Here is a 24,133-nt window from a genome sequence, read left to right as displayed (position 1 = left end):
GCTTTTTGGTTTTTTTCACACAAAGAGGAAATAACATAACTGTTCATTTGTATATCACACACACACACACACACACACACACACACATATATATATATATATATATATATATATATATATATATATATATACATATATATATATATATATATATATATATATATATATATATATATATATGTATGTATGTATGTATGTGTGTGTGTGTGTGTGTGTATATATATATATACACACACACACACACACACACACACACACACACACACATATATATATATATATATATGTGTGTGTGTTCTACACATATAAAATACTGTTCATCATATGTATACAGTGCTGCAGAAACTGTGCACCTCACGCCCCTTTCTTCTCCCTCATCTGAGTTGGAGATGCATTTGTACATCTGTATGGTGACAATAAAGCTATTCTATTGGCACTGAATACATTTGCACTAAAATATGAAGAATAAACATGAATATTTAGAGGAAGTGATGGTTGTCGGTAACATGGCAGCCGTATGTTCAAGACTGTGACCAAAGGAAAGCCGTGTTTACAAAGAGGGCCGCGGAACCCGGTGACTCCGGTCAACAGGTTTCGCAGTCTGCTTGAACGCATCAAAACCTGATTTCGTCATCACGCACAGTCACGTAACCCATTCGTCCAATCAGGTGAGAAGCTAAGAGAAGCTCAGGAAAGAAGCCGATGATATGGCAGCTTTGAGAGCGCCCAAGTAGAACTTGCTTCGTGTTATCACAACACTTTGAGTGGATATCAGGGCGCGTGCTCGACATGATTTACTTAATACTCGTTTCCGCGGTTTTCGGTGCAGTCGTTACGCTGATAGTACAGTTCCTGCTAATATACCGGAGAAGCCCTGAGCCCGTAGGCAGGACAGTGCAGTATGTCAAAGTAGTGCCCGGTAACGCGCTGAAGGATTACTTTAATAGCCATCATGCCGAAGCAGGCCAGCAGCAGGACAGCACGACATGTACCGCATCTAAGCAGCCAGAGGCCGCCTCTACGCGGCAGCAGGAGGCAGCCGTCACCGGCGGCGGCCCGAAACAACAGCCGCCACCGCCTTCCCAAAGCGAGCCCATCGATGCAGGAAAAGCCGAAACGTGCCATTTCCTAAACGCTATCTTTCTGTTCCTATTCCGGGAGCTCAGAGACACTCCCGTCGTCAGACACTGGCTCACCAAAAAGATTAAGGTGGAGTTTGAGGAGCTGCTGCAGACCAAGACAGCTGGTCGGCTCCTGGAGGGACTCAGTCTGAAAGATTTCTCTCTCGGGAATTCGCTGCCGGTTTTTAAGACCGCCAAACTCATGAAGCCGGCGCATCTGAACGAGGACGGGATGCCCGAAGAGCTCAACTTCGAGGTGGACATCGAGTACAATGGCGGCTTCCACCTCGCCATCGACGTCGAGCTGGTGTTCGGAAAGTCTGCGTACCTGTTCGTCAAGATGAGGCGCGTGGTGGGCAGGCTGAGGCTGCAGTTCACGCGCGTGCCCTTCTCCCACTGGTCCTTCTCCTTCCTCGAGGATCCACTGGTGGATTTTGAGGTGAAGTCCCAGTTTGAAGGGAGGCCACTGCCTCAGCTCACCTCCATCATAGTCAACCAGCTGAAACGGGTCATCAAGAAGAAACACACCTTACCCAACTACAAAATCAGGTACGGTCCAGACCCAGCGGAGTAAAGTGTGCTGAGCATGTAAGCCATGAAATGTTAAAGATGACGACCAAACTAAGAAATGAAACACCTGGGAAGAGCCCCCAGACCCCAAACTCCCACAACCAGACAACAACAAAGAGAATGACCAAAAACACAAAGGGCTACGCAAAGACTCTGTTATAGAGAGTGGTCACAAAACACACAAATCACCCACTGAGACACAATATCATGACTTGAAAGATATAAAGTAATCAGGGAAACTCTCAAAATGACAGTAAACATGCAGGTGGTCAGAGTCGTATGCGTGCTGTGGGTGACTGCACACCAGGCAGCAAGTCTAACAATCCGTCCGTGGCTCAGTGTTTACGGCCGGTAGCTTAAGAATGAAGAATGTCTTTGCTGGCAGACCTTTCAGACTCTGGAAGAGTGTTAACTTTGTGTAGCATTCATTATTTTCTGAGCTCTGCTCATGCTTTGAATGGTACTTTCTTTCCAGTTCTTCTTTTAAGCAGTGAGAAAGTTTCAGCTCTGTTCAAGAGAGGAACTGTTCCCCTTTTTCTTTCTTACGTGTAGCAAGTCAAGTTTTATATGCACTTTTCAAGAAGAAAGGTTACAAAGTGTTTTATGATCCAAAAGTAGATAGAAAATAAAGCTTAATCAAAGCAAGCTTGCACAGGTGGGTCCCAAGCTTCTCTTTAAAGGTATCAGTTAGGCTGCCACAAACCAGTATTTTGATAGTCGACTAGAGCTGGGCGATATGAGATTTTTTCATATCACGACATGTTTTTTTCATTTCAGGCGATAACGATATCTATCACGATATAAGCCAAATAACTATATTTGTAAGATTTAAATGTGCCGTTGCTCACAAGTAAAATGTGAAATAATCAGCAGCTTGTTTTTAAATATTTATTTCCCATAATAAGTTCAACAGGGTAGATGTACTTAAGGAACACGAGACTTTTTCAGATAGATAAAGGCAAATATTGCAAACTACACAAAAGACAGCCGCTAAAGCGTTTAAGTTTCAAAATAGAACAAACGAAACAGACTAAACTGTCAATTCCACTTAGAAACAAAATATTAATTCTAAAAATAAATCTTAGTTTGTTTTACAGAAGAACAGACAAAACTGACTAACTTTTGTCAATATCAAATAAACTGAGAACTAAAAGGAAATTCTCAATCTGTCCTTGTTGTATAGCTGAGCTTTTCAAACAGTTGTAACAGTTACTTTAGTCTGACAAAAGCCGAATGACGAATCAGCGCTTCCAGTCAGAGACTGAGGCTACGTCCACACGTACACGGGTATTTTTGAAAACGGAGATTTTCCGTTTTCGTTTTAAAAATAATCCCGTCCACACATAAAGGCAGAAATGAAGGAAAACGCTGCTATGAACATGCCAAAGCAGCAGGTGGAGCTAGATTCCTAACCGTGCAGAAATATTGGCCAATCAGAAGTCTAGAAGCCTCGGTGGGAAAAAGTAAACAAAGCTGCGGCACAGAAGCAGAACCGAGTCGTATGTGTGGAGGGACAGTAACTGTGTGTATATGTAAGCATTTAAACACTGCAGAGAGTAGAATTAACAGTATTGTAGAAATTCATTTCACCGAAACAATAACGTGGCGCACAGTGTGACGCATGCACCAGTTTATTGTATTTCCAGACTTGCTTTCGGCACAATTTACAGTGCAGCTACTCTGTTTTTGTCAGACTTGAAATAGCCGAAATACCTTCACACTACGGAACTTCTATGGCTCTTCCGTTCGACAATCTCTCCGGCATTGGAACCATCATCTGTTTTCTCTTCGGTCACGCTCGGTTGATTTTTCTAAACTGTAACTTTAATCTCAGCCAAACCGATTTACTCAGGAACAAATCAAACCCTGAAAAAAGCCAAACAATAAGATTTTTAAGTTATCTAAGTGACTCATTTATCATGTTTAACCTGAGTAGCAAAAAGACCGCAGCGATCTGAAAATGATGCGTCGGGAGTGCGCTGTTCTCGCCGGCTCGAGTGAGCCTGGAGCTCCCGGTCAGCTGTCGAGCTGGTGGGTAACAGACGTCTCCGAAAACGTCGGAGCGCTTTTGCAAATATGCGATGTCTTGATAAACAGCAGATATTTGAAGTTTACTCAGCTACATTCTTGCCTGAAAATATCTTAAAGGTTTATTTTGTGACCCAGAGAGTAATAAAAGTTACATTAAAACTAAGTAACTGCGTGACGTATATATCATGTTTAACCTGAGAAGCGAAAGACGGCGCTGGGTTTGAAAACGATGTGACCTCAGAGACCCGATAGTTCTGACTTGCTCCCTCTCCAGAACAAAAGTGTACAGCACACCTGAATATTTTACCTCAACCCTTGTCCGTGGCGCGCGTGTCCGTGGCGCGCGTGTCCGTGGCGCTCTGTCTCTCCTCAGCTCAGCTTCAGCGTGTAGAACAGAGGCAGGTGCCGTAACATCAGACATGCTGATGACTTGTTAGATTACTGTAAAGGTGTCTCAGTGTCCCCTCTCGCTCGTCCTCCACACATGACTTTTCCACAGTTTGCATCAATGACAGGACGTTAAACTGAAAGTGTTTCCTGGAGAGTGCAGGCAGATGTTCACATTGACAGCTGACCAGGCTGTGATTGGAGCCCTAACTGAACTTGTGTTTTTGTGGTAGATTTTTTAAACCACGTGCTGCTTTCTAGAAAAACTCAGACGATGTGTCACAGTAACAAAGTGAGGTGATCATCTTTTGAGGATATGGAGGTCCTGCAGCCCAGTGTCTGTAGTTTTAGCATTGCTTCACTTTCATTGATATTTTCCATTGAGAGACTGCACTGACCCTCTGGCCTCACTGAGCTAACGCTGCTCTTCTGCTATCACGTGCATATTGCTCCAAATTGCATCAATATAGGACTCGACGTCGATCATCTCGGGACACTTTGTGTTACGTTACTATATTAGCGGAAGTACTGATGCATGAACATCATGTGCGCTGTTAACCAGAGTTTCTGACCCGGGAGGTGGGGTGGGGAGGTCCAGGCTCAAGAGCCACTGTCCTGCAGCTTCCTGGGTCAACACACCTGAATCACATGATGGGTTCATTACCTGGGGACACGCTGAGGAGGTCATTTAGCCATTTTAAGGAGCTGTGTTGGATCATCATCTGAAACCTGCAGGTCTTGAGGCCTGGAGCTCCCCATCCCGATTTAGACAGATCTGAATGTAGATGTTATCCTAGCCATCGTTACCATGGAAACATGAGACTTCCAGCCAGTTCTGAACTGGTCCCTTTTGAGCACCGGCCCATACTTCAGCTTCAGTCTGAGAAGCAGATGTTCGATATCATCACATAGCAGCAGAGGAGCATTTTCTTCTTCTAATCGTAGTCGCTGACTGTAAACGTACACGCAGCCAGTTCTATGTGAAGCTTGGCCTTCGTGTGAGTGAAGCTGCTGCAGCTGAACTGCTGTCCCTCTTAAATGGTTGCCTCTTGCATCTTGATCTGACGATAATGACCTTCCTGTTGCATGCACTGCTCCTGGGTGGAAGCATCTGCATTGGTTTGACACGTTTACTCGCATTTGGGAGCCAAATTCCTCGCTCGAAGTTTCTCCCACTACGTGAGTCACATTTCAGACTTTGCTCCCACTTGGAGCTTCTATAACTTCTGTTTTCAGTGTTAATAACGATTCATGTTGTTTGTAAGGATGGTTTAATCGTCCTCATAAATGTTGGTACCAAACTCCAGACAAAGGATGCTGCTGTCGATTCTGTGACATCAAGTCATTTTCATTTTGACAACATGCATTTCCAAAATCCTAACTTCCCCCAGGTTCCACTTTTAACCGTATTTTATTATCTATAATTTGGCCTGACCTGCTGACACGAGCATTGTTAGGCCAAGGCTGTGAGTCTGTGCTTGGCCTCAGCTATGGGCAGCTTGCTGTCCTTCTCGGGCACAGCGAGGGAGTTGGCTGCTCGGCCTCCAGTGTCTTCCCCCGTGGAGGGTACTGCTCCTGGCTTCGCTCGTCTTGCAGCTGAGCATCTGAGTGTTGGTTTCAGTGATGGTCACAGTAGCTATTGTCTGTAATGCTGCATTTACTACTACACCTTCAGAGGAGCTTCTGACCTTGGTAATGAGCCACAGAGGGTTCCAGCGTAGCTGTCATCCTGTCAAGATAATTCCCCGTGTTTTAAATCTTAACATTAGCATGAGAACGGCGATGCTACAATCCTGCCTGTGATTTCAAACATTAGCTTTATTAGCCTGAGAGAAATGACAGCTCTGCATTATTAAAAATCATCATGGACACTTTGTCCTGATGAAACAGTGGAAGCTTTATACAGGTAAGCTTAACAGTGCATTTTTCGTTCTCATGTCAGTGTTTGTGTTGGGTGCATGATGAGAGTCAGAGTGGGACACGCTCGGTCACGGAGGCTCTGTGCAACACAATTTAGTTTATGCAGTGACAGGAACAGAAGAAAGGGAAGCGGAGCGACTGTGTCATTGAGAAAGAGAAACTCGGGTCAGTGGTTTGTAATTTCACTGCGGTTTCTTATCAAGTCAGAGCAGACGTGGCAGGTAGCTGCTGCTGATGGGCGTGCCTACAGTCCAGCTGTCAGACTGACAAAATTAACCATGTCTGATGAAGGCGGGGCTTGTTCCACTCGGAGCGATGTGCTGGAGCGTAGCGGTGACTCTCACAGCAGCATGATTTCCTCTTTGCTCTCTTGGACCTACTTGACTCCTGTGAGTCCTTACAGGTGTGTGCGTGTGCATGCGTGTGTGCGTGTGCATGCGTGCACTAACTTTGCTTACAGCTGGGGCTTGAATCAGGAATAAGGTCCTATTCATGCATGTATGTATCCAGTGTATTTAATAACAGTGTGTAAAGGTTGCACAGTAGTGTTTGAGTACTTTGCAGCTATGGTGAGCTTGCAGTGATACCCATGAGGCATTTCTCCAGCAGCAGTCCCAGACAGTGGGCTGACCACGATGTCATTACAGCCTGTGCATACAGTCCCGGCGTGTTTTACACCGCGTTACTTTCCACAAGCATGGTTCATGGATTCCTCGGCTAAATGGAAAACATAAACAACAACCCCCCATTTCTCTTTTATTTTGGTTAATATGCCAGTACTCCTTTTTTTTCTTTCTGTGGGTTCGTTAGCCAAACTTCAGTAACAGCAGAGATCTTACAATAAAATGTTAACATTTCCTCAGTGTTATTTGAAGATTTGTGTTGGGTCTGTGTTTCCACGTCCTGCTGGTGTAGAGACTTATTGTCGTGAAGGAAAAACAAAGCAACAGCAGTCGATCGATTTACTTACACAAGGGAGGCCTCGTCGGTGTCTCAGGAACGCACTTCGAATCCTACCACAAAATGACCCCGACTCCGGCCTCGCTCGCTGCCTTTTATTGGAAAACCCCGTTACAGTAAACGATAGTTTACACAAGTACCTCCCCTCGTAAAACCCCCTTTGGTTACAAAGACAAGGCACTGTGTGTGTGTGTGTGTGTGTGTGTGTGTGTGTGTGTGTGTCATGGGGGTGCGTTTGTGTGACCTGATCACAACTGTTTCTAACAACATCCTGGTCATACGGGGTAATCTCCCCCACACCCAGTGTGTGGTTCAATCCCTGGTTCACCAAACACAGCACAGTGAAGCCATAAAAAGGGCAGGACGCTTACCAAACATCAAACAAACCTTCACATGGATGTGCTTGTGATAAAACACTACAGCCCCCCCCCCCCCCCCCCCCCCCCCCCAGAAGCTCGAGAGGCTGGGGGGGGGGGGGACATAGAGTTTGAAACAATGTAGCATAAACAACATTTAACCGTTTGCATACAAGGTGGTGCACCCCCCGAATACTCCGGTGACCATTAGGGTGGTCAAACAAGTCATTACTGGGATATTAATCAATATTGATGTAAGAGTATCCATGCAGCAGGGCTGTCTTTGTGTCACACAGCACCGCAGACAGAACGGCCCACAGTGTGTGGAGTAGGGCTGCCACGATTAGTCGACTAGTCACGATTACGTCGACTATCAAAATCGTCGACGACTGATTTAATAGTCGACGCCTCGTTTGAAGCTTTGTAAGATCACAAAGGACGCAGGAATAAGTAGCAGGATTTAAGAGTGTAATAACGGACTGAAACAGAAGATGGCAGCACTGCATGTACAAGGATGCCAGCTGCCGTTAAACCCCGAAGAAGAACAAGCTGTGTCCCAGAATTCATAGCGCAGCCCAGCTCAGTTTCCAACAATGGCGGCAGCTAGTTAGTTTTAATATTACTCTTATTATTCTTTCTGGGTCACAAAATAAACGTTTAACATATTTTCAGGCGAGAATGTAGCTGTGTAAACCTCAAATATCTGCTCAGTTTATCAGGACACCGCATATTTTCAAAAGCGCTCCGACGTTTTCGGAGACGGCTGTTACCCACTAGCTCGATAGCTAGCCGGGGGCTAGGTCACTAGAGCCGTGAGAACACCGGACTCCCGGCAAATCGTTTTCAAACCCACCGCCGTCTTTCACTACTCAGGTTAAACATGATATATGAGTCACTTAGATAACTTAAAATGTTATTGTTTGGCTTTTTTCAGTATTTTATTTGTTCCTGAGTAAATCGGTTTGTCTGAGATTAAAGTTATAGTTTTTACACAGCTGAATAAACGTCAAGCAGACAGCTGATTATCAGAAGTGTGAGACGCTCCAGAATTTACTCCGGTGTCCTGTTATATTTTAGATAGCAAGGAGTTTATTAAACTTCACCGAAACAATCTGCAAATGTCATTAAAATTTAATAAACTATCATCTTGTCTTTATTTTTAGTTAGCACCTTAAACACTTAAAGCTGTAAGCTAATGATAGTTATATAAGAGCAGATGCTGCTGGTGCAATAAGCTGTAAGTTTTATGTCCAATGGATGATGATCTGATTAGTCGACTAATCGCAAAAATAATCGGTGACTAGTCGACTATCAAAGTAATCGTTTGTGGCAGCCCTAGTGTGGAGGAAAAGAAGCAGCCAAATCAGATGGAGTTCAGGCCTGAAGAGCCAAGCTGAGGATGCGAGAGCTCCACCAGCATCCGTCACGCTTCCACCTCTACAGTCTTTATGAACAGGTCTGTTTTAAAAGGCAGGGGCTGACTAGTTCAATATGTCACAGTGGATGCTCTGTTTTGTAGCATAACTTCTTTGTCCATATTTCATGATTAACGTTTCCATGAGTTATGATTTACTGTTGAGTTGTTAGCTGACTCTAAAATCAATCCTGGCTTCATCAGCTCTAATAAATGATCTAAATGAGGGTCATTCATTACATGAAGCACCTTCAGCGCCTGCTGAGATTTGGCACAATATAAATAAAAGCAAACTGAATGAACTGAGCTTATGTAAACAACCAAGTATATGCACGGAGCCACGCAGCAGAACATCACGTATCAGGAGATGCTGGGACGACTTTCCCTGTTTTCTCTGCAGAGCTGGGTGTGCTGGGTGGCATCAGAGATGTTCATGCTACACAGGTGTTAAAGTCTTCTCAGTGGCTCTTTGTTTCCTCTTTCACCTGCAAATTTAATTGTTCAGCCGCTGACACACTGTGCTGAGTGCGGAGGAGAGTACTGCAGCTAAAGCATGCGAGCCTGCATCACCACAGTCGTGCAGAGCGAGTGTGATGAGATGATGTAATGAAGACTGGACTTTGGGATTTGCTGAGTAGCACAGCTGGGAGCAAAATGTGTGCTGGAGCTTTAGCCCAGGCATCATACAGCTCTCCCTGCAAACTGTCATATCACTAATGCATTAAGCAGTGAATAAATAACTTTATTAGAACTTTTATCGGCACTCATAGTGAAATGTGGTTTGAGGCTAACAGCTGCTTCTCCAAAGAGTCTGTCATTCTGCTGATGTGCAACCTGAGCCCGGCACATGGATCAGTTCTTCAGCTGCTGGCTCTGGGTTGGTCTGTCAGCTCTGTGCAGAGACACACGGCGGTTACAGCATCGGTGTGTTTGTTTTCATTCACCCAAAGCAGATTTAATCTGACGCTGTCACAGTTTTTAAAAAGCCTTCTAATACATAGAAACATGCAATGTTTACTGTTTTCACTTGTGGTTTCAGTTGAGGACAAAGGTCAGCTCACCGAGGTCGGAGCAGCTGTGCTCTTCAACGGTTTCTTTTCCTCTTTTTTTGTTTGCTTTGTTTGGTCGAGTGTGTCAGACAGAAACACTGGAACGGCCTGTAAACACGGTTAGAGTGGAAAAAAGAAGCTGGTTTCCCTCCCACCATGGTGGGTTTTATTTAAATGTTTTTTACTGAACACAGGCTGCTGCTGTTCTTTCTTTGAGTAAATGAATCGCTGCTGCATCTGCTTGCAGCTGAAGGAGGGGCCGTTAAAACAGTTATTTGGCTGCTTCTGTTAGCTTCAAGTAGGGCTGCTACAAACCATTATTTTGACAGTCAGCTAGTCACCGATTATTTTTGCGTTTAGTCGACTGATCAGATCAGGCGTCCAGCAGCATCTGCTCTAACTATCATGAGCTTACAGCTGGAAGTGTTTCAGGTGCTCACTAAAAATAAAGACAAGATGATAGTTTATTAAACTTGAATGAAATTTGCAGATTATCTCGGTGGAGTTGAATAAACTCAGCGTCTGTTCTTTCTATGTCAAATATAACAGGACACTGGAGTAATTCTGTTTCATCAGTTTTCCGTTTGTGTGAAACTGTAACTTTAATCTCAGCCAAACCGATTTACTCAGGAACAAATCAAACCCTGAAAAAAGCCAAACAATACGATTTTTAAGTTATCTAAGTGACTCATTTATCATGTTTAACCTGAGTAGCAAAAAGACCGCAGCGATCTGAAAATGATGCGTCGGGAGTGCGCTGTTCTCGCCGGCTCGAGTGAGCCTCGAGCTCCCGGTCAGCTGTCGAGCTGGTGGGTAACAGACGTCTCCGAAAACGTCGGAGCGCTTTTAATAATAATAATAATAATAGATTGGATTTATATAGCGCTTTTCAAGGCACCCAAAGCGCTTTACAATGCCACTATTCATTCACTCTCACATTCACACACTGGTGGAGGCAGCTACAGTTGTAGCCACAGCTGCCCTGGGGCAGACTGACAGAAGCCAGGCTGCCATATCGCGCCATCGGCCCCTCTGGCCAACACCAGTAGGCGGTAAGTTAAGGTGTCTTGCCCAAGGACACAACGACCACTTCAAGCTTAAAGTGATCAATGACTTTTAACAGCATCCACTCAAAATGAACTTGTACTCGTCAGTGAGCATATGTCATCAATGCTGAGCTGATGACCCAAGCATGAGACTGAACACTGTGCTTGCTGCCTCTGAAGCAGTACAGTCCTTTCAGCGCCTCTCTCTGTCCGTCGCTAGCAAAGTTGACCCAGACAGTAGAGCTAGTTTTCGGCTACGAGCCCGACAGGAACCCGGCGTGTTAGCCAGAGGTCCCTTTAGCACGGCTCGGAGCCCGGACCAGGCCGAGGTCTGAGCACAAACATGCTGAGGCTGTGTTAGTTCAGTGACACAAACACAGTGATAGCAGCAGTGCTGCCACGTGTCTGCACAGACTGATGTGTTTGTGTTCGTTCAATGAAGGGCTTCAGTTAAGATTGAGAGAATCTGCATTCACGTTTGCAGTCTCATCAGACAATATTTAAAATAAAGAAAAACACTTCATTTTTGGAAATATTTGTGGATGTTTCTTTTGTGCTACTTGGATACTTAAGCCGCCCTCCAATGAGGGCCAAGTAAGTTGAGACTGAGTCTGTTTGCTCCATCTTTTCTTTGGTGCGTTTCAGCGGACACACCAATGAGCTGGCCGTTGGTTTGCACACCAATCGATGTGGCGTTGCTATATTTGCTCTTGAGTTACTTTGTTTCTAATATGATCGTATGTAGAACCTGCGGCAGATATTTAATAGTGCATTTAAAATAAGACTCGTAGGAACACTTCTCATAACTGCAAACTCCTTTTATCCCTACGCTGCAACCTTTCACACCATTCAAGTTGTTGTGGTATGCATTTAGCTAGTGTAGTGGTTGCACTGCTCTGGAGGTGCACGTGTTACGCTGTAGGGTTGAAATAAGTCTGCAGTTACAGTGTGGACGTAGATTTCCTGCAGAAATATCCTGCTGTATAGCCGTACTGATATGGACTGGGTAATGTGTAAGGAAGGCAAGGATGGATCTATCAAACTACAGAGGGCTGAATTCAAAGACAGCACAATAATCAGGTCAGTTCATGTTGCTGACATTTCATTGCAACAGCTCACATGACAGGCGAGTGTGGGTGCAAGTCGGCGAACCCAAAACCTTCATACTCTCGCCACATGAGGCTGGGCGTTGTCGAGCACCAGAGGAAAGGGAGAGGCCAAAATAGGTGCTGATATTTACAACCAGATGTCATTATCATTACTCGTGTTGTGTTTCTACATTTTGTTACACTTTGAAAACACAGTATCGTACAAAAATCCCTGATACATATTTATGTGTAAGCTACAGCAGGCCTACCCACCGATTGTCCACGTTGGAGTACGAGTCGAGGACAGGAAGCCTGCGGTGGTGCACATGCTGAACATCTGCTCCATTTGTCTTTGCACAGCCCCTCCCAGATGTGAACAGACTTCTAACAAGTATTACCGAGCAGCTTAGACCAACGCTGTATCATAACCGGTAGAGGTGGGAATCACCAAACATCCCACGATACGATATTATCACAATACTTAACTCACGATACGATATTATTGCAATTTTTTTAAATACTTTGCGATATTCAGATTCTGTACATAAAGGTAAACTTTATCAATATTTATTTATCTAATAACAAAGTCTCGCACTCAGTCTTTCTCTCATTTCAGTTTTATTGTTGACAAACTGAACGGTTTGTATTACAGTCTAGTCCAGCTTAACTGAATGCAACCATCTGGTACAATTATAACTATTCTGAACTATGCAATATGAAAACTATGCAGCCCCTTCAGCAACTGAAGAATTGGAAAGTAAATTAAAACAAAATATAATTTTACATTAAATAAAAAAAGTTTTAAACTTAATTAAAATAAAACATGTCTTAAATTAAAATCAGTAAACTGTCTTGTTTATTGCTGCCATAAAAAACAGTTAAACACATTTGGACAGTGTCAGGATTGTTGCTCAGAAAAAGGATCAACGTGCTCTGAAGTCAGAGCACGAAAACCTTTTTTGTAACAAAATATCGATTTCTGCTGTCCCTGCATCGATACATTATTAGCAAACAAAATATCACGATACTACACAGTATCGATTTTTTCCCCCACCCCTAATAACTGGTGTCACACTAAAATCTCGTTGTGGTCTTTCCTGTCATAACAATGTGAACGACCAGATTGAGCATTCTCTGTTCACTGAGTGGTAGCTGAAACATGCTTGGCACTACTTTAAGGTAACCCATTAAAGTTCGCGTTTAAGGAGGAGGGGAGTGTGTGTCCCCTGTCAGGAGGCAGCTAACTGAACGTATGCTGTTTTTGTTCCAGGTACAAGCCCTTCTTTCCTTTCCAAGTGCAGCCTCTGCACGGTTCAGCCTGTGATTTGGATCTGTCAGTGCACGACAGCCGGCTGGTAGAAGGACGGCTCAAAGTCAGCCTCATTGAGTGCAGCAGGTGAGACACTTCATCTCTGTTTGTAGGTTGTCACACAGCAACTTTGATCTATAGTTGTATAACTGGGTCCCTGTACAAAAGTACATTAAAATACTAAGACGTGAAATGAATCACAACAGAACTTAAATACATGTTGGTAACTTTTCAACGTGGCCATTCTTGTCATGTTAGTAACACCAGCGTGCATTAAAATCTTTAGCTGATTTTATGATTTTGATTATTAAAAAGGGGAGCAGGGTGGAGCCCGAGTTTGAGTCCACCACCAGGCCGGGGTGTTCTCCCAGACGTCTCCGAAAACGTCGGAGCGCTTTTGAAAATATGTGGTGTCCTGATAAACTGAGCAGATATTTGAGGTTTACACAGCTACATTCTCCCTGAAAATATGTTAAACGTTTATTTTGTGACCCAGAAAGAATAATAAGAGTAATATTAAAACTAACTAGCTGCCGCCATTGTTGGAAACTGAGCTGGGCTGCGCTATGAATTCTGGGACACAGCTTGTTCTTCTTCGGGGTTTAACGGCAGCTGGCATCCTTGTACATGCAGTGCTGCCATCTTCTGTTTCAGTCCGTTATTACACTCTTAAATCCTGCTACTTATTCCTGCGTCCTTTGTGATCTTACAAAGCTTCAAACGACGCGTCGACTATTAAATCAGTCGTTGACGATTTTGATAGTCGACGTAATCGTGACTAGTCGACCAATCGTGGCAGCCCTACAGTCTGGCGACCTATCCACAGCGTGACCCCATGTAAGTGGGAGAGAAGAGTTTTTTTCCAGATGACCCTACTTGCTAAGGTCACGTAGTCAAAGAGCTACATAATGTTATGCTATCGAAATAAAAACGATAGATTTAATGCTATGTTGGCCCACACCCTGCCCACTGGGAATGTGTTATTCCAAAGGGAAGCACTACACCCACTTGTTATGGTGTCACATTTTGCCTGTGTGTACTTTAGCTTGTACATTAGTCCATGATGTTGGACAGAGGAGTCTCCTTTCAGAGACAAACACACCCTCCTCTGTCCAAGGTTGGCACGTGTATATTGGAGCTGTTAGCCTCGGCTGGCTCTGACTGACAGCTCTGTCCTTTGTTAGCTCGTGTCGTCGATGTATGTGTGTTTCTTTCATGCTTTGTGTTTCACAGGCCACCAAATGACTGGATCTTATTACTAAATCACATTTTAAATATGTAGTGTCTCTCCCTTTCTGTACTACAAAGTGCATCTGACTGAATATCATGTGGTTAATAAGCTGTCCAGTGGAGCTAAGCATCCACTGGTTTACCATTCGTGCGTCTGTTAAGTCCAGACTGGGTCTGCAGAGGGTCTTGGGGACTTGGTTTACTGGAGCATAAGATGTGATTTTTCTGCATGCTGTGAAGCAGTCATGTGTTTGTCTTTCTCTGCTCCAACTGTTTTATTTTGTTACAGACTTTAAAGACACAAAGATTTGTATAAACGTGGGATGTAACAGTTGCTTTACAGCCACAGAGTGATACTCCTCTGGGTAGAGCAGGTACTGATGCAAAGGCTGGTGGTTCCACCCCCCAGTCTGCCTGCCAAACATTGCTGGGCAACATGTTAACCCCAGGTTGCTCTTAGTTAGGGAGTACTTAACAGCATAGAAGACAGTGACTGTGGCATGTTGCATGTTGCATAGAGCGCTTTGTGGGAGCGCTCCATGAGAGTGAGTCCATTTCCCATTCCCTCTGTCCTTTTCACAAAGAGGCTTACTGGCAAAGTGGGAGGAGCTGCTTGTACAGTAGGAATGTTTACAGTTTACAGTCGGTGGTGAGAAGTCAGATGATGATGATGATGACCTGTGTGTTTGCTGGTTTTGCTAAAACACACGAGTGACTGGCTCTCAAACATAAAACCACGAAACAACCATGTTCCCACTGACATGCAGGTCTGAACCTGCAAAGAAACCACTGCTTTTTTAAATGTGTCTGATTTAAACCAGTCGAGTCACTGGCGTCCCAGAAGCCCCTGCAGCGGGGCCGGTCTGGCCCATTGGATGGCTTTGCATTGTGTTTGGCACCAGAAACCATTTAGATTCAACTTTGATTAAGATGTCAGCTTCTTCACAGGACTGCACGGCACTGATCCAGAACAGGTCCCTGTGCTGATGATAACATGCGTATGTTGCAGTAAATGTTCTCAGATGCTTCATGACTGAGTGTTTGGCTGTGACAGTAAGGCACATCACATGAGCCTTCACGTCGTCCTGCAGCTCACCTGTGCTGACCACACACTCTGACCCACAGGCAGTCCAATGGAGTGCTGGCTCAGGCGACACAGAGGATGTGTAAACGCTACACTCAGACATGTCGTGTTGTGTAGTTCCTTTACATATTTGGGCCAAACTCTGTCTTGTCCAGTATGGTGAGCTACAAACACTCAGGCCAATGGATAGATCTGACTTCACTGCTATCTCTGAATGTGTTTTTGTTGGGGCTCTTCAGACTGTTCATCCTGGGCTCCTATGACAGAGAAACCTACGTCCATTGCACCCTGGAGCTGAGCAGCCACCAGTGGAAGGAGAAGGCTCGCAGTTCCATCAAAAAGGTAAAGGAAGCTCGTTTCATAACTTTATTCTCCATGTCTGTCAGACATCGATGTTGTAATACAGGACGGTGGTATCAGCAATATATACAGTGGTCAAAGTAAGGACTGAACACAGGAGCAACTTTCTAAATATGCTGTTGATATAAAATTGTCACAGTAACAACCCACCCAGTCCACACATGAAACCACAGACGTGTAATACTGAGAAACGGCGCGGCGTCCTGTGCCTCCTCTTCACATCCCCACTTCTGATTGGTCCTGGTTATTCCCAATGACAGGACAGGTCGAGGTCATTTCTAACGCACAAAGTTACTCTGGATGGAATTTGGCCGTCTCTGGTGTCTTTCCATCAACGTTTTAGAAAATTCAGCAGTGCCTCATCCGAGCCAGGAGAGGGCGCTGCTGCACAGCTCTACATGAGCACAGAGAGCAGGCTGTATCGAGGGCGTTTTGATGAACTGTGTTGCTGTGTTGGGCCCTTCAAAGATGAGACCCAGGTTTTTGCTCACATAAGTAGTTATATTTGCATTGGTACCAATCCAGTGTGATTGCTGAGGCCGTCAGCTGAGTTTCAGAAGGACACTTTTCAATTAGACTGATGGGTAATGCACAGATTATTTAGCAGGTGCTGCTTATTGGACACCTTGTCATAGTGACAGTAATGCAGGCTCATTTTGATTCTGGCTGATGAGATTGTCCCATTGTTGACATTTTACACGGCAAAGAAAATGTTCATGTCCCCGCGGCAAACCTTTTCTAATTGCTGCAATTTAGAGATATTACAGTTATCACATCCGGCTTGTTTGACTAATGAGCATTTTTAGAGGGAAATGTCAGACTTAATTTGTGGCTCTGGCTCCAGCCTGGTGCCCGTATACTTGCCACACACTCCTGGATGACATTTGCGATGCCTCAAAAGATGATTTCTATTGTGGTGAACAGTAATTGGCCTGTACTGTTTTCTCATGTGGTGTTTAATGACTTTGGGAGAGTTGCATTGTCGTCCAGCAGGGGGCATTAAAATCTCAGCACCAAGCGTTTCTTTTATTCAGCGTTTACACGACACGATCAGAGCATCAGGTTTGTGCCGCTGAAGTTCAGCTTTTTTATTTGTCTCTCTGTGAAATCTCACATGACGTGTGTGTTCATGGTTATAAGCAGCAGTAAAAAGACTTTTACTCACCAAAGCTGGACTTAGATGGTCTGCATGGACTACACAGTGTGCCATTATTATAAGCTCGTCAGCGCCACAAACACAGTCGACAGGTTGAATGTGTACGCTCGGATACGTGAAGACGAGGCCTAGCAAACAGAAATGTGCTCTGCCTGTATCAGTGTCTGAATATCAGGGATTCAAAGACTTCACAAAGGAATGAAAACGGCTGTAAAGCTCCTCTGTAGAGGACAGTTAGATGCTGTGTTTTCCTGCTGCTGCCTTTAGGGGACGCCACAGCAGATGCTTCCGCCTCACACTAGCGCAGCATCCTGTCACACGTGTGCCTTCACTGTAGCCATGAGTGTTCTGGGGTCTCCATCTATTGCTCCTGCCTGGCAGCTCCATCCAACACTCTTTGTCCAGTGTTTGTTTGCTGTCCCTCCATGAACGTGTGTTTATGGCTGCAGGAGGCTGAACTTTGTCCTGCACTCGTTTCTAATCTGCTCCTTCCTGCTCGCACCAAATCAAAGCCTTCCCGTCTTCAACTGTGCCGCCTCCAGCTCTGCCTCTCCCTACCATACATACACCATCTTGTAAACTGCACATTCACTCTGCTATCCTTCTGTCACAGCTAGACCCCGCGCCCGTCGAGGCCGCGCCCGTCGAGGCCGCGCCCGTCGAGGCCGCGCCCGTCGAGGCCGCGCCCGTCGAGGCCGTGGTCTACGCTACCTGCACTCACTCCTTCACCTCTCTTGTTTTCTGCTTCAGGTGTTTGACTCGAGATATTTAAACTTCACTGGCTGTAGTTCACGTGCGTTCTGTTTCATACCTACATTCATCTTTTCTCCACACCGTGCCTCCTCTCCTGGCTCTCCTCCACCCGCTCTCTAAGCTCACTGCAGATCACGGTGTCGTCTGCAAACATCGTAGTCCACAGAGACTCCCGCGTGGCGCGCTCTGTCAGCCTGTCAATCACCATTGCAAACATAAGGGGCTCTGAGCAGACCCCTGTTGTAATGCCACCCCCCCTCGAACCCATCTGCCACTCGTACCACACACCTCACTGTCGCTGCTCTCATGTTGTCAGTGCCTCTGTCTCCCTACCATATGCCTGTCCTGCAGTAGCTTCAAACACCTCTGCTGTCCTTCGTCCTTATAACGGCCCTCACTTTACTAACGCTCTGCGTATTCTCCACATTCAGACTGGTTGAGATGGGTTCCAGTCCCACCGTGACCCGACCTGAATAAGGCTAACCGTGGATGGATGGATGAGGGAACACTGTAATTGTCATCATACAATTGTTGTTTATAACGTTTAGAGCAATTTCACAGAAAGGTGGCACAAAGTGAAGGCGCTGTGTGACTCCAGCCTTGCTCAGTGGAAAGTGTAGATGCATGAACACACTCGACGAGCATCGCCACGAGCACAGGCCTCTCCAAGTGGACCCACTTCAAAGCGCTCGTGTCCCTTTTTTGTTAATGAACACATACAAATGCAGATTCACGGTGGCATTTGAGCCTAATTTATCAGACGTCTCCAGTCTGCATGTCCCCAGCAGGACTCTGTAGTAAGGATTAAAGGCTATACCATCTGGAAAAGGTCAAACCGCCATCTTTCTCTCCCTTTCCCTCTGTTGATTGCCAGATATGGCCGTTGCCTGTCCTGTGTTAATAGCATTTTGCCCAGTGTGAGCTGCTGCGATTCACCGCACTGTGTGTCTGCCGTCACGTAGGGGGCCTTCTCTATTCAGGCAGATCCCTGACAGTCTGTGTGACATGCTTATGTGACGCCATATCTGTTTCCTCGTCCATACAAACAATAGAAAGTGTCCATACGTGAACGAGACGTGCTGCGTTTTAATTAGAGCTCTATTTGTTCCGTCTCCTTTTCAGTTGCAGAATACGGTTTATTCACCGTTACGATAAACTGGTGCTGATAGCTTTGACATTTGGCTCGGTGCTTCTTAGTGTTTGCTTAATGATTCGTGTTACCCAGCTCTCTGTCCACACCTGAGCGTGTCTGACATGAGTATTTAGTACAAACTGAGACTTGCTGTGCAGACGTGGTGCTGCTGGGGGTGTTGTTCTGTTTATAACCTGCTGTCACTGACGGTTAGCTTCATGCCATAAGCTGCAGACGGCTATTTTTATATTTGCTGTAAGTGAATTGGATTTAATAGGACGCCAGGATTCACAGGTTTCTCAGCATTCCTCATAAAATGGGTTTGAAATGTCTTCAGATCCCCTCGCAGCAGACGGGCTGGTTGGCGGTCTAACTGCTACGTTGTCTTTATCGTGAAATGTGGCGTTTTACAAACTGCCACTTATTGGTTATTCATCACTTAAACTAACAGCAGGGAGTGATGGCATAGAGCTTATTACAGGTAATAACTGTATAGTGTAGTATCACAAACGCACACATGTGCATGCGAAGCGTGTTCGTGCTAAAGGTGAAGGGGGATGGCAGTAGGCGGCTTCGTGTCTGTTGGGCGTGTTTGTACATCTGGCCTGCTCACCGGCCTCAGCTGATGCTTGCTGACAGCTTGACCAAAGAGACATGCAATGTGTGTATGAGCACACGTCAGGTGATCTACACGGTCGGCGGCTTTGTTGTGTGTGTGTGATGTTGTCTATGGCCGAGCTTCCTAAGTCTGAAGCAGAAACAGAAGTGAGTGCTGGCCAATGAGCCGCACGTGTGCAGGCAGCCCTGATCCAATGATTGCTCTGTAAACGAAGCGGCGAACATGATCAAGTCACGCTTCATGTAAGAACTGTAGACACGGACCTTTATTGACCGCGTGGCTCATTATAAATGGACTGATTCTTAAATAGTGCTTTAATACAGCGTGCCTCATTCAGCCTTACATACATGAGCACTGCATAGTAGTATTAAGAAGAGGTTCGTGTGTGGATGATTAAAAACTCCATGTTTTAGCAACAGCTTTAGCTTTAAAACTCAGACTTTCTGCCTAAAGTTCAGTCTGCAGGACTCGGGTTAGTACTGGCAATATTCAGTATTGTCGTACTGAAATGAACAATACTTACATCTGTATGCCATCATATATTGCTGCAAAGCAGCAATGTATATCATTGCGTGTATATCATTCAGCACGTTGCCTTCACAGATGCTTCGTTTAGCCATTAATGCAGCCGGTCCCAGCTCCCACATCTTGAAAACATTTGAGAGCCTTGTCTGCAGCTGTCACCTGCTCCTCAAGACACAATATCTGATCCTTCTCCACTCTGTTTTACAGGCTTCTCACATTGCAGTCAATACTCAGTGTGTGAATATTGACTGCACGCACACACACACACACACACACACACACACACACACACACACACACACACAGAGACACACACACACACACACACACACACAGAGACACACACACACACACACACACACAACACACACACACACACACACACCTTTCTCACCTCCTGCACCATTAGAGTGGTTGTTTGATGTTCCAGTGTGGCTGTCTTTGTGTCTTTAATCTGCTGCAGACACCTGATGAAAGGTTGATGAGCAGTACACACACACACAGCCTACAACAATGACTCATCTAGTACTTCACTTCCTGTTCAGCATTGTTTGTGGGGTACAAATGATACGTCTGTATCAGAACATAAGATGACTTTGTCGTTCTTAACAGGATTAAGATTCAAACGTTGAACTTCAGAAAAGTAGTAGAAGTCCTGCACACACCTACTAGCCTGACGTATATGATGAGGACCTGTCTATGGTTTTGTATGTGCACTTTTTGCTACAGTAGCAATGACAGTGCAAAGAGCTGATAACTAGTTCAGCTTTTAAACTGACCTTTAAACACAAACACATTCATTTGTAAGTAAACAGAGTTCATGCAGAAGAGTTTAGTGCCAGTGAACATCAAGATCATGTGTTTGCCAGGATTGTGTCTCAGCTGCTGTGAGTGCACAACATTTATTATTATGTGGTTCACTAATAAACACAAGTCCATGTTTACTCTGCTGTTTAAGCTCCTGAGCAGGTAGGTGTGTGTGTGTGTGTGTGTGTGTGTGTGTGTGTGTGTGTGTGTGTGGGGCAAGGTTTTTCTGCGCAGCGTACCATAGGCACGAGAAAAGTTGTCGTACCATAGGCACGAGGAGTGTGTGTGTGTCTGAGTGTCTGTCTGTGTGTGTGTCTGTCTGTGTGTGTGTGTCTGTCTGTGTGTGTGTGTCTGTCTGTGTGTGTGTGTCTGTCTCTGTGTGTGTGTGTGTCTGTCTGTGTGTGTGTGTCTGTCTCTGTGTGTGTGTGTGTCTGTCTGTGTGTGTGTGTGTCTGTCTCTGTGTGTCTGTCTGTGTGTGTCTGTCTGTGTGTGTCTGTCTCTGTGTGTGTCTGTGTGTCTGTCTGTGTCTGTCTGTGTGTGTCTGTCTGTGTGTGTGTGTGTGTGTCTCTGTCTCTGTGTGTGTGTGTGTCTCTGTCTCTGTGTGTGTGTGTGTGTCTCTGTCTCTGTGTGTGTCTCTGTCTCTGTGTGTGTGTCTGTGTGTGTGTGTGTCTCTGTGTGTCTGTGTGTGTCTCTGTGTGTCTGTGTGTGTCTCTGTCTCTGTGTGTGTGTCTGTGTGTGTCTGTGTGTGTGTGTGTGTGTCTGTCTCTGTGTGTGTGTGTCTGTGTGTCTGTGTGTGTGTGTGTGTGTGTCTCTGTGTGTCTTCTCTCTTGTCACATAACTCTGAGCAGGCGTCTGCTCGGTGGTGTCAGCTGTTGTGCGACTTGTTGGTCCTCTTGTGCTGCTGTGATGATGAATTTAAACTGATCCTTTGGCTGGTTGATGTGCAGTAAACACATGTAAGTGCTCGTAGGATCCACTGCATGTGTCCCAGCCTGAGTATAACATTCTCCAAATGACTGTCAGGTTATTCTGCACGTGCTGTCATGTGTCTCGCTCCGATGCAGGTCTTTAAATCTGGAAACCAGACAATGTAATGATATGTTTTCTCTTCTCAAAAACGCACAAAGGCTGGAGAAGAACCAAACTGTGTGCCGTGTCTAAATGCACAGCCATTAGATATTCAAAGGGCAGCTGAGGGAGCCGTCACATCTGTCACATCTGTCACACACAGGTGATGCATTCATCAACCATTTCCACGTCTCAATGAAATGGCCAGTTCTAATTCCATTTGACAACGGCTGCATGTTGCAAAAGGCTGATTAAAGACATGAGAGATTGGGCTCACAAGCTGTTTGTTACTTATCGCTTTTCCACTGAAACATTTACCTTGCAAGAAACTCAATAGACCAGTCAATACGTGCATGACACAAAGAGCCGCAGCCATATTACAGATGTGTTGATATTACTCTTTACAATGATTTTGTTCTGATCCTGGAGGTCTTTCAATAGCAAAGAAATGAGCTGTTAGTGGTCATGACTCTTAAAATTGGCAGCCGTCACTACAGGTAATTCATGTCCTAGCAGGTGTTTCTCACCATAAACACCAAATACAGAATTTGACATGTGATAAAGATGTTGTCTGAATGAATAGTTTGGTCTCCTTTTGGATCTGAAGCTTGTAAATTGATGACGTAGGAAAAAAGGATTTATCTGTTGGGACATTTTCCCTTCCTGCCATCTAATTACATAAATGTCATAGATTTGGCTTTAAGTGGTTGGCTCACCGAGGAGAAACAGCATGTTTAAAACGACACGGCCCAAATATCAGGACACGGCTGGTTTTACCTGTGCATATGTGCATCTGCAGGTTTCTGCAAAACCTGGTGACCATTAGTTTAGACCGCCGTGTAACCTATTCCACACTTCATGTTGGTATAACTGCAAACAGTCCAGAGGGTTGATGTATGGAATCGACAAAGACATGTCAGCTGCTGTGACGTAGGCTAGTCTGTTTTTCCTCTGCTGTGTAAGTGTTATTTAGAGCGATGGTAAGTATATTTATGGTTTCTACTTCTTACCAAAAATGATATTATGTAGGGTGCATTTATGCAGCAGCCCCAGATAAAACTAACATATTTATTGTGCTCTTCCTCCCCAAATCACTGTTTGTGGCTTTAAGTAGCTGTTTTCAGAGGGCCGGCAGCGAGGGACACCAAGGATTGTTGCCTTTTTTTGCTCGTGGACAGAAAGTGAGAAAATGTGCAAATGCAAAAACATGACCAGTAAATGTTACGTGGCCAGTCGGTCAGATTGGCCCTCACAGATGCAAGGAGCAAAATGACATTTGAGCAGTCGTTTGAAGCAGACCGAGGAGAGCGGTTCAGTGGCAGCACCGAGCATCAGCGCTTAAAGGAAAGGAAGGACTGAAATGCCAGTTTGATAATGAGGGAAGTGGTGTCTTAATCCTTTCTGAGCCAGAGTAGGTTTGAATTTTGTTGTCATTTATTCAACTAGCATGATGTAGCAGTCTTGATAGATCATTATTTTTCAATGCCAGGACAAAGACTGTGCTACAAAAAGAAACTGCGTGGGCGACCACACCACTGTTTCTCTCCATACAAGTGCAAATTAGGCAAAACACCTTTTTGTTTCCCCCTGTCTCCATAACAACTGCTTTGTTCTTTAAGCTTTTGAAACTGGCTTCCTATGAAAAAAACGGCAACTTGAAAATTCATATCGAGGCGCCCGGCACATGCATATCACTAAAGTTTACAGCGATCACATAAGACTGGAGAAAAATTAATATCTACCCAATTAGGGATGGGTATCGTTTAGGTTTTATCCGATACCGGTGCCAAATCGGTACTTTTGAAATGGTGCCGGTGCTTAAACGGTGCTCAAACCGGTGCTTAAAGAATGGAGAACACAAACTTTGTCCAAAAACCTCTCATGTTCAGCTGGTTTTTTGTAAAAATATAACAATGTTAGCCTTTTCTGCAGCTATGGGGCATATATGGCATCACTCTTGGCTGGAAGCAGTGCTTAAACAATGGAAAAAACACAAACTTTGTCCAAAAACCTCTCATGTTTAACTGTTTTCCACTTTTTCTTTGGTCATTTTAGCCTTTTTGTCCAGGGTGAAGGGAGTACCTGCCATCAAACAAGAGGACAGCCGCATGTAACTACGACAGTGTTTGCTAGTTCACCTTACATGCA

The 24,133-nt window shown here is 44.9% G+C and overlaps 1 protein-coding gene across 1 annotated transcript in view; it reads left to right on the top strand.

Annotated features, from left to right (window-relative positions):
• Nucleotides 1-657: 657 nt before the first annotated feature.
• pdzd8 (PDZ domain containing 8) overlaps nt 658-24,133 on the top strand; it is a 40,878-nt gene continuing 17,402 nt past the window's right edge. The window contains exons 1-3 of the mRNA XM_086258198.1: nt 658-1,670; nt 13,213-13,338; nt 15,805-15,907. Of these exons, the coding sequence (XP_086114324.1) occupies nt 790-1,670; nt 13,213-13,338; nt 15,805-15,907 (1,110 nt within the window). The 5' untranslated portion in view covers nt 658-789. The remainder of the gene's footprint in view (nt 1,671-13,212; nt 13,339-15,804; nt 15,908-24,133) is intronic.

The sequence above is a fragment of the Aulonocara sp. 'chitande type north' Nkhata Bay genome, linkage group LG13, assembly GCF_057382095.1.
Source record: "Aulonocara sp. 'chitande type north' Nkhata Bay isolate Kocher_YH1m ecotype deep benthic linkage group LG13, A_spYH_male_GT1.1, whole genome shotgun sequence".
In the NCBI taxonomy this organism is placed as follows: Eukaryota; Metazoa; Chordata; class Actinopteri; order Cichliformes; family Cichlidae; genus Aulonocara; species Aulonocara sp. 'chitande type north' Nkhata Bay.
This window is presented reverse-complemented; position numbering and strand designations above follow the sequence as displayed.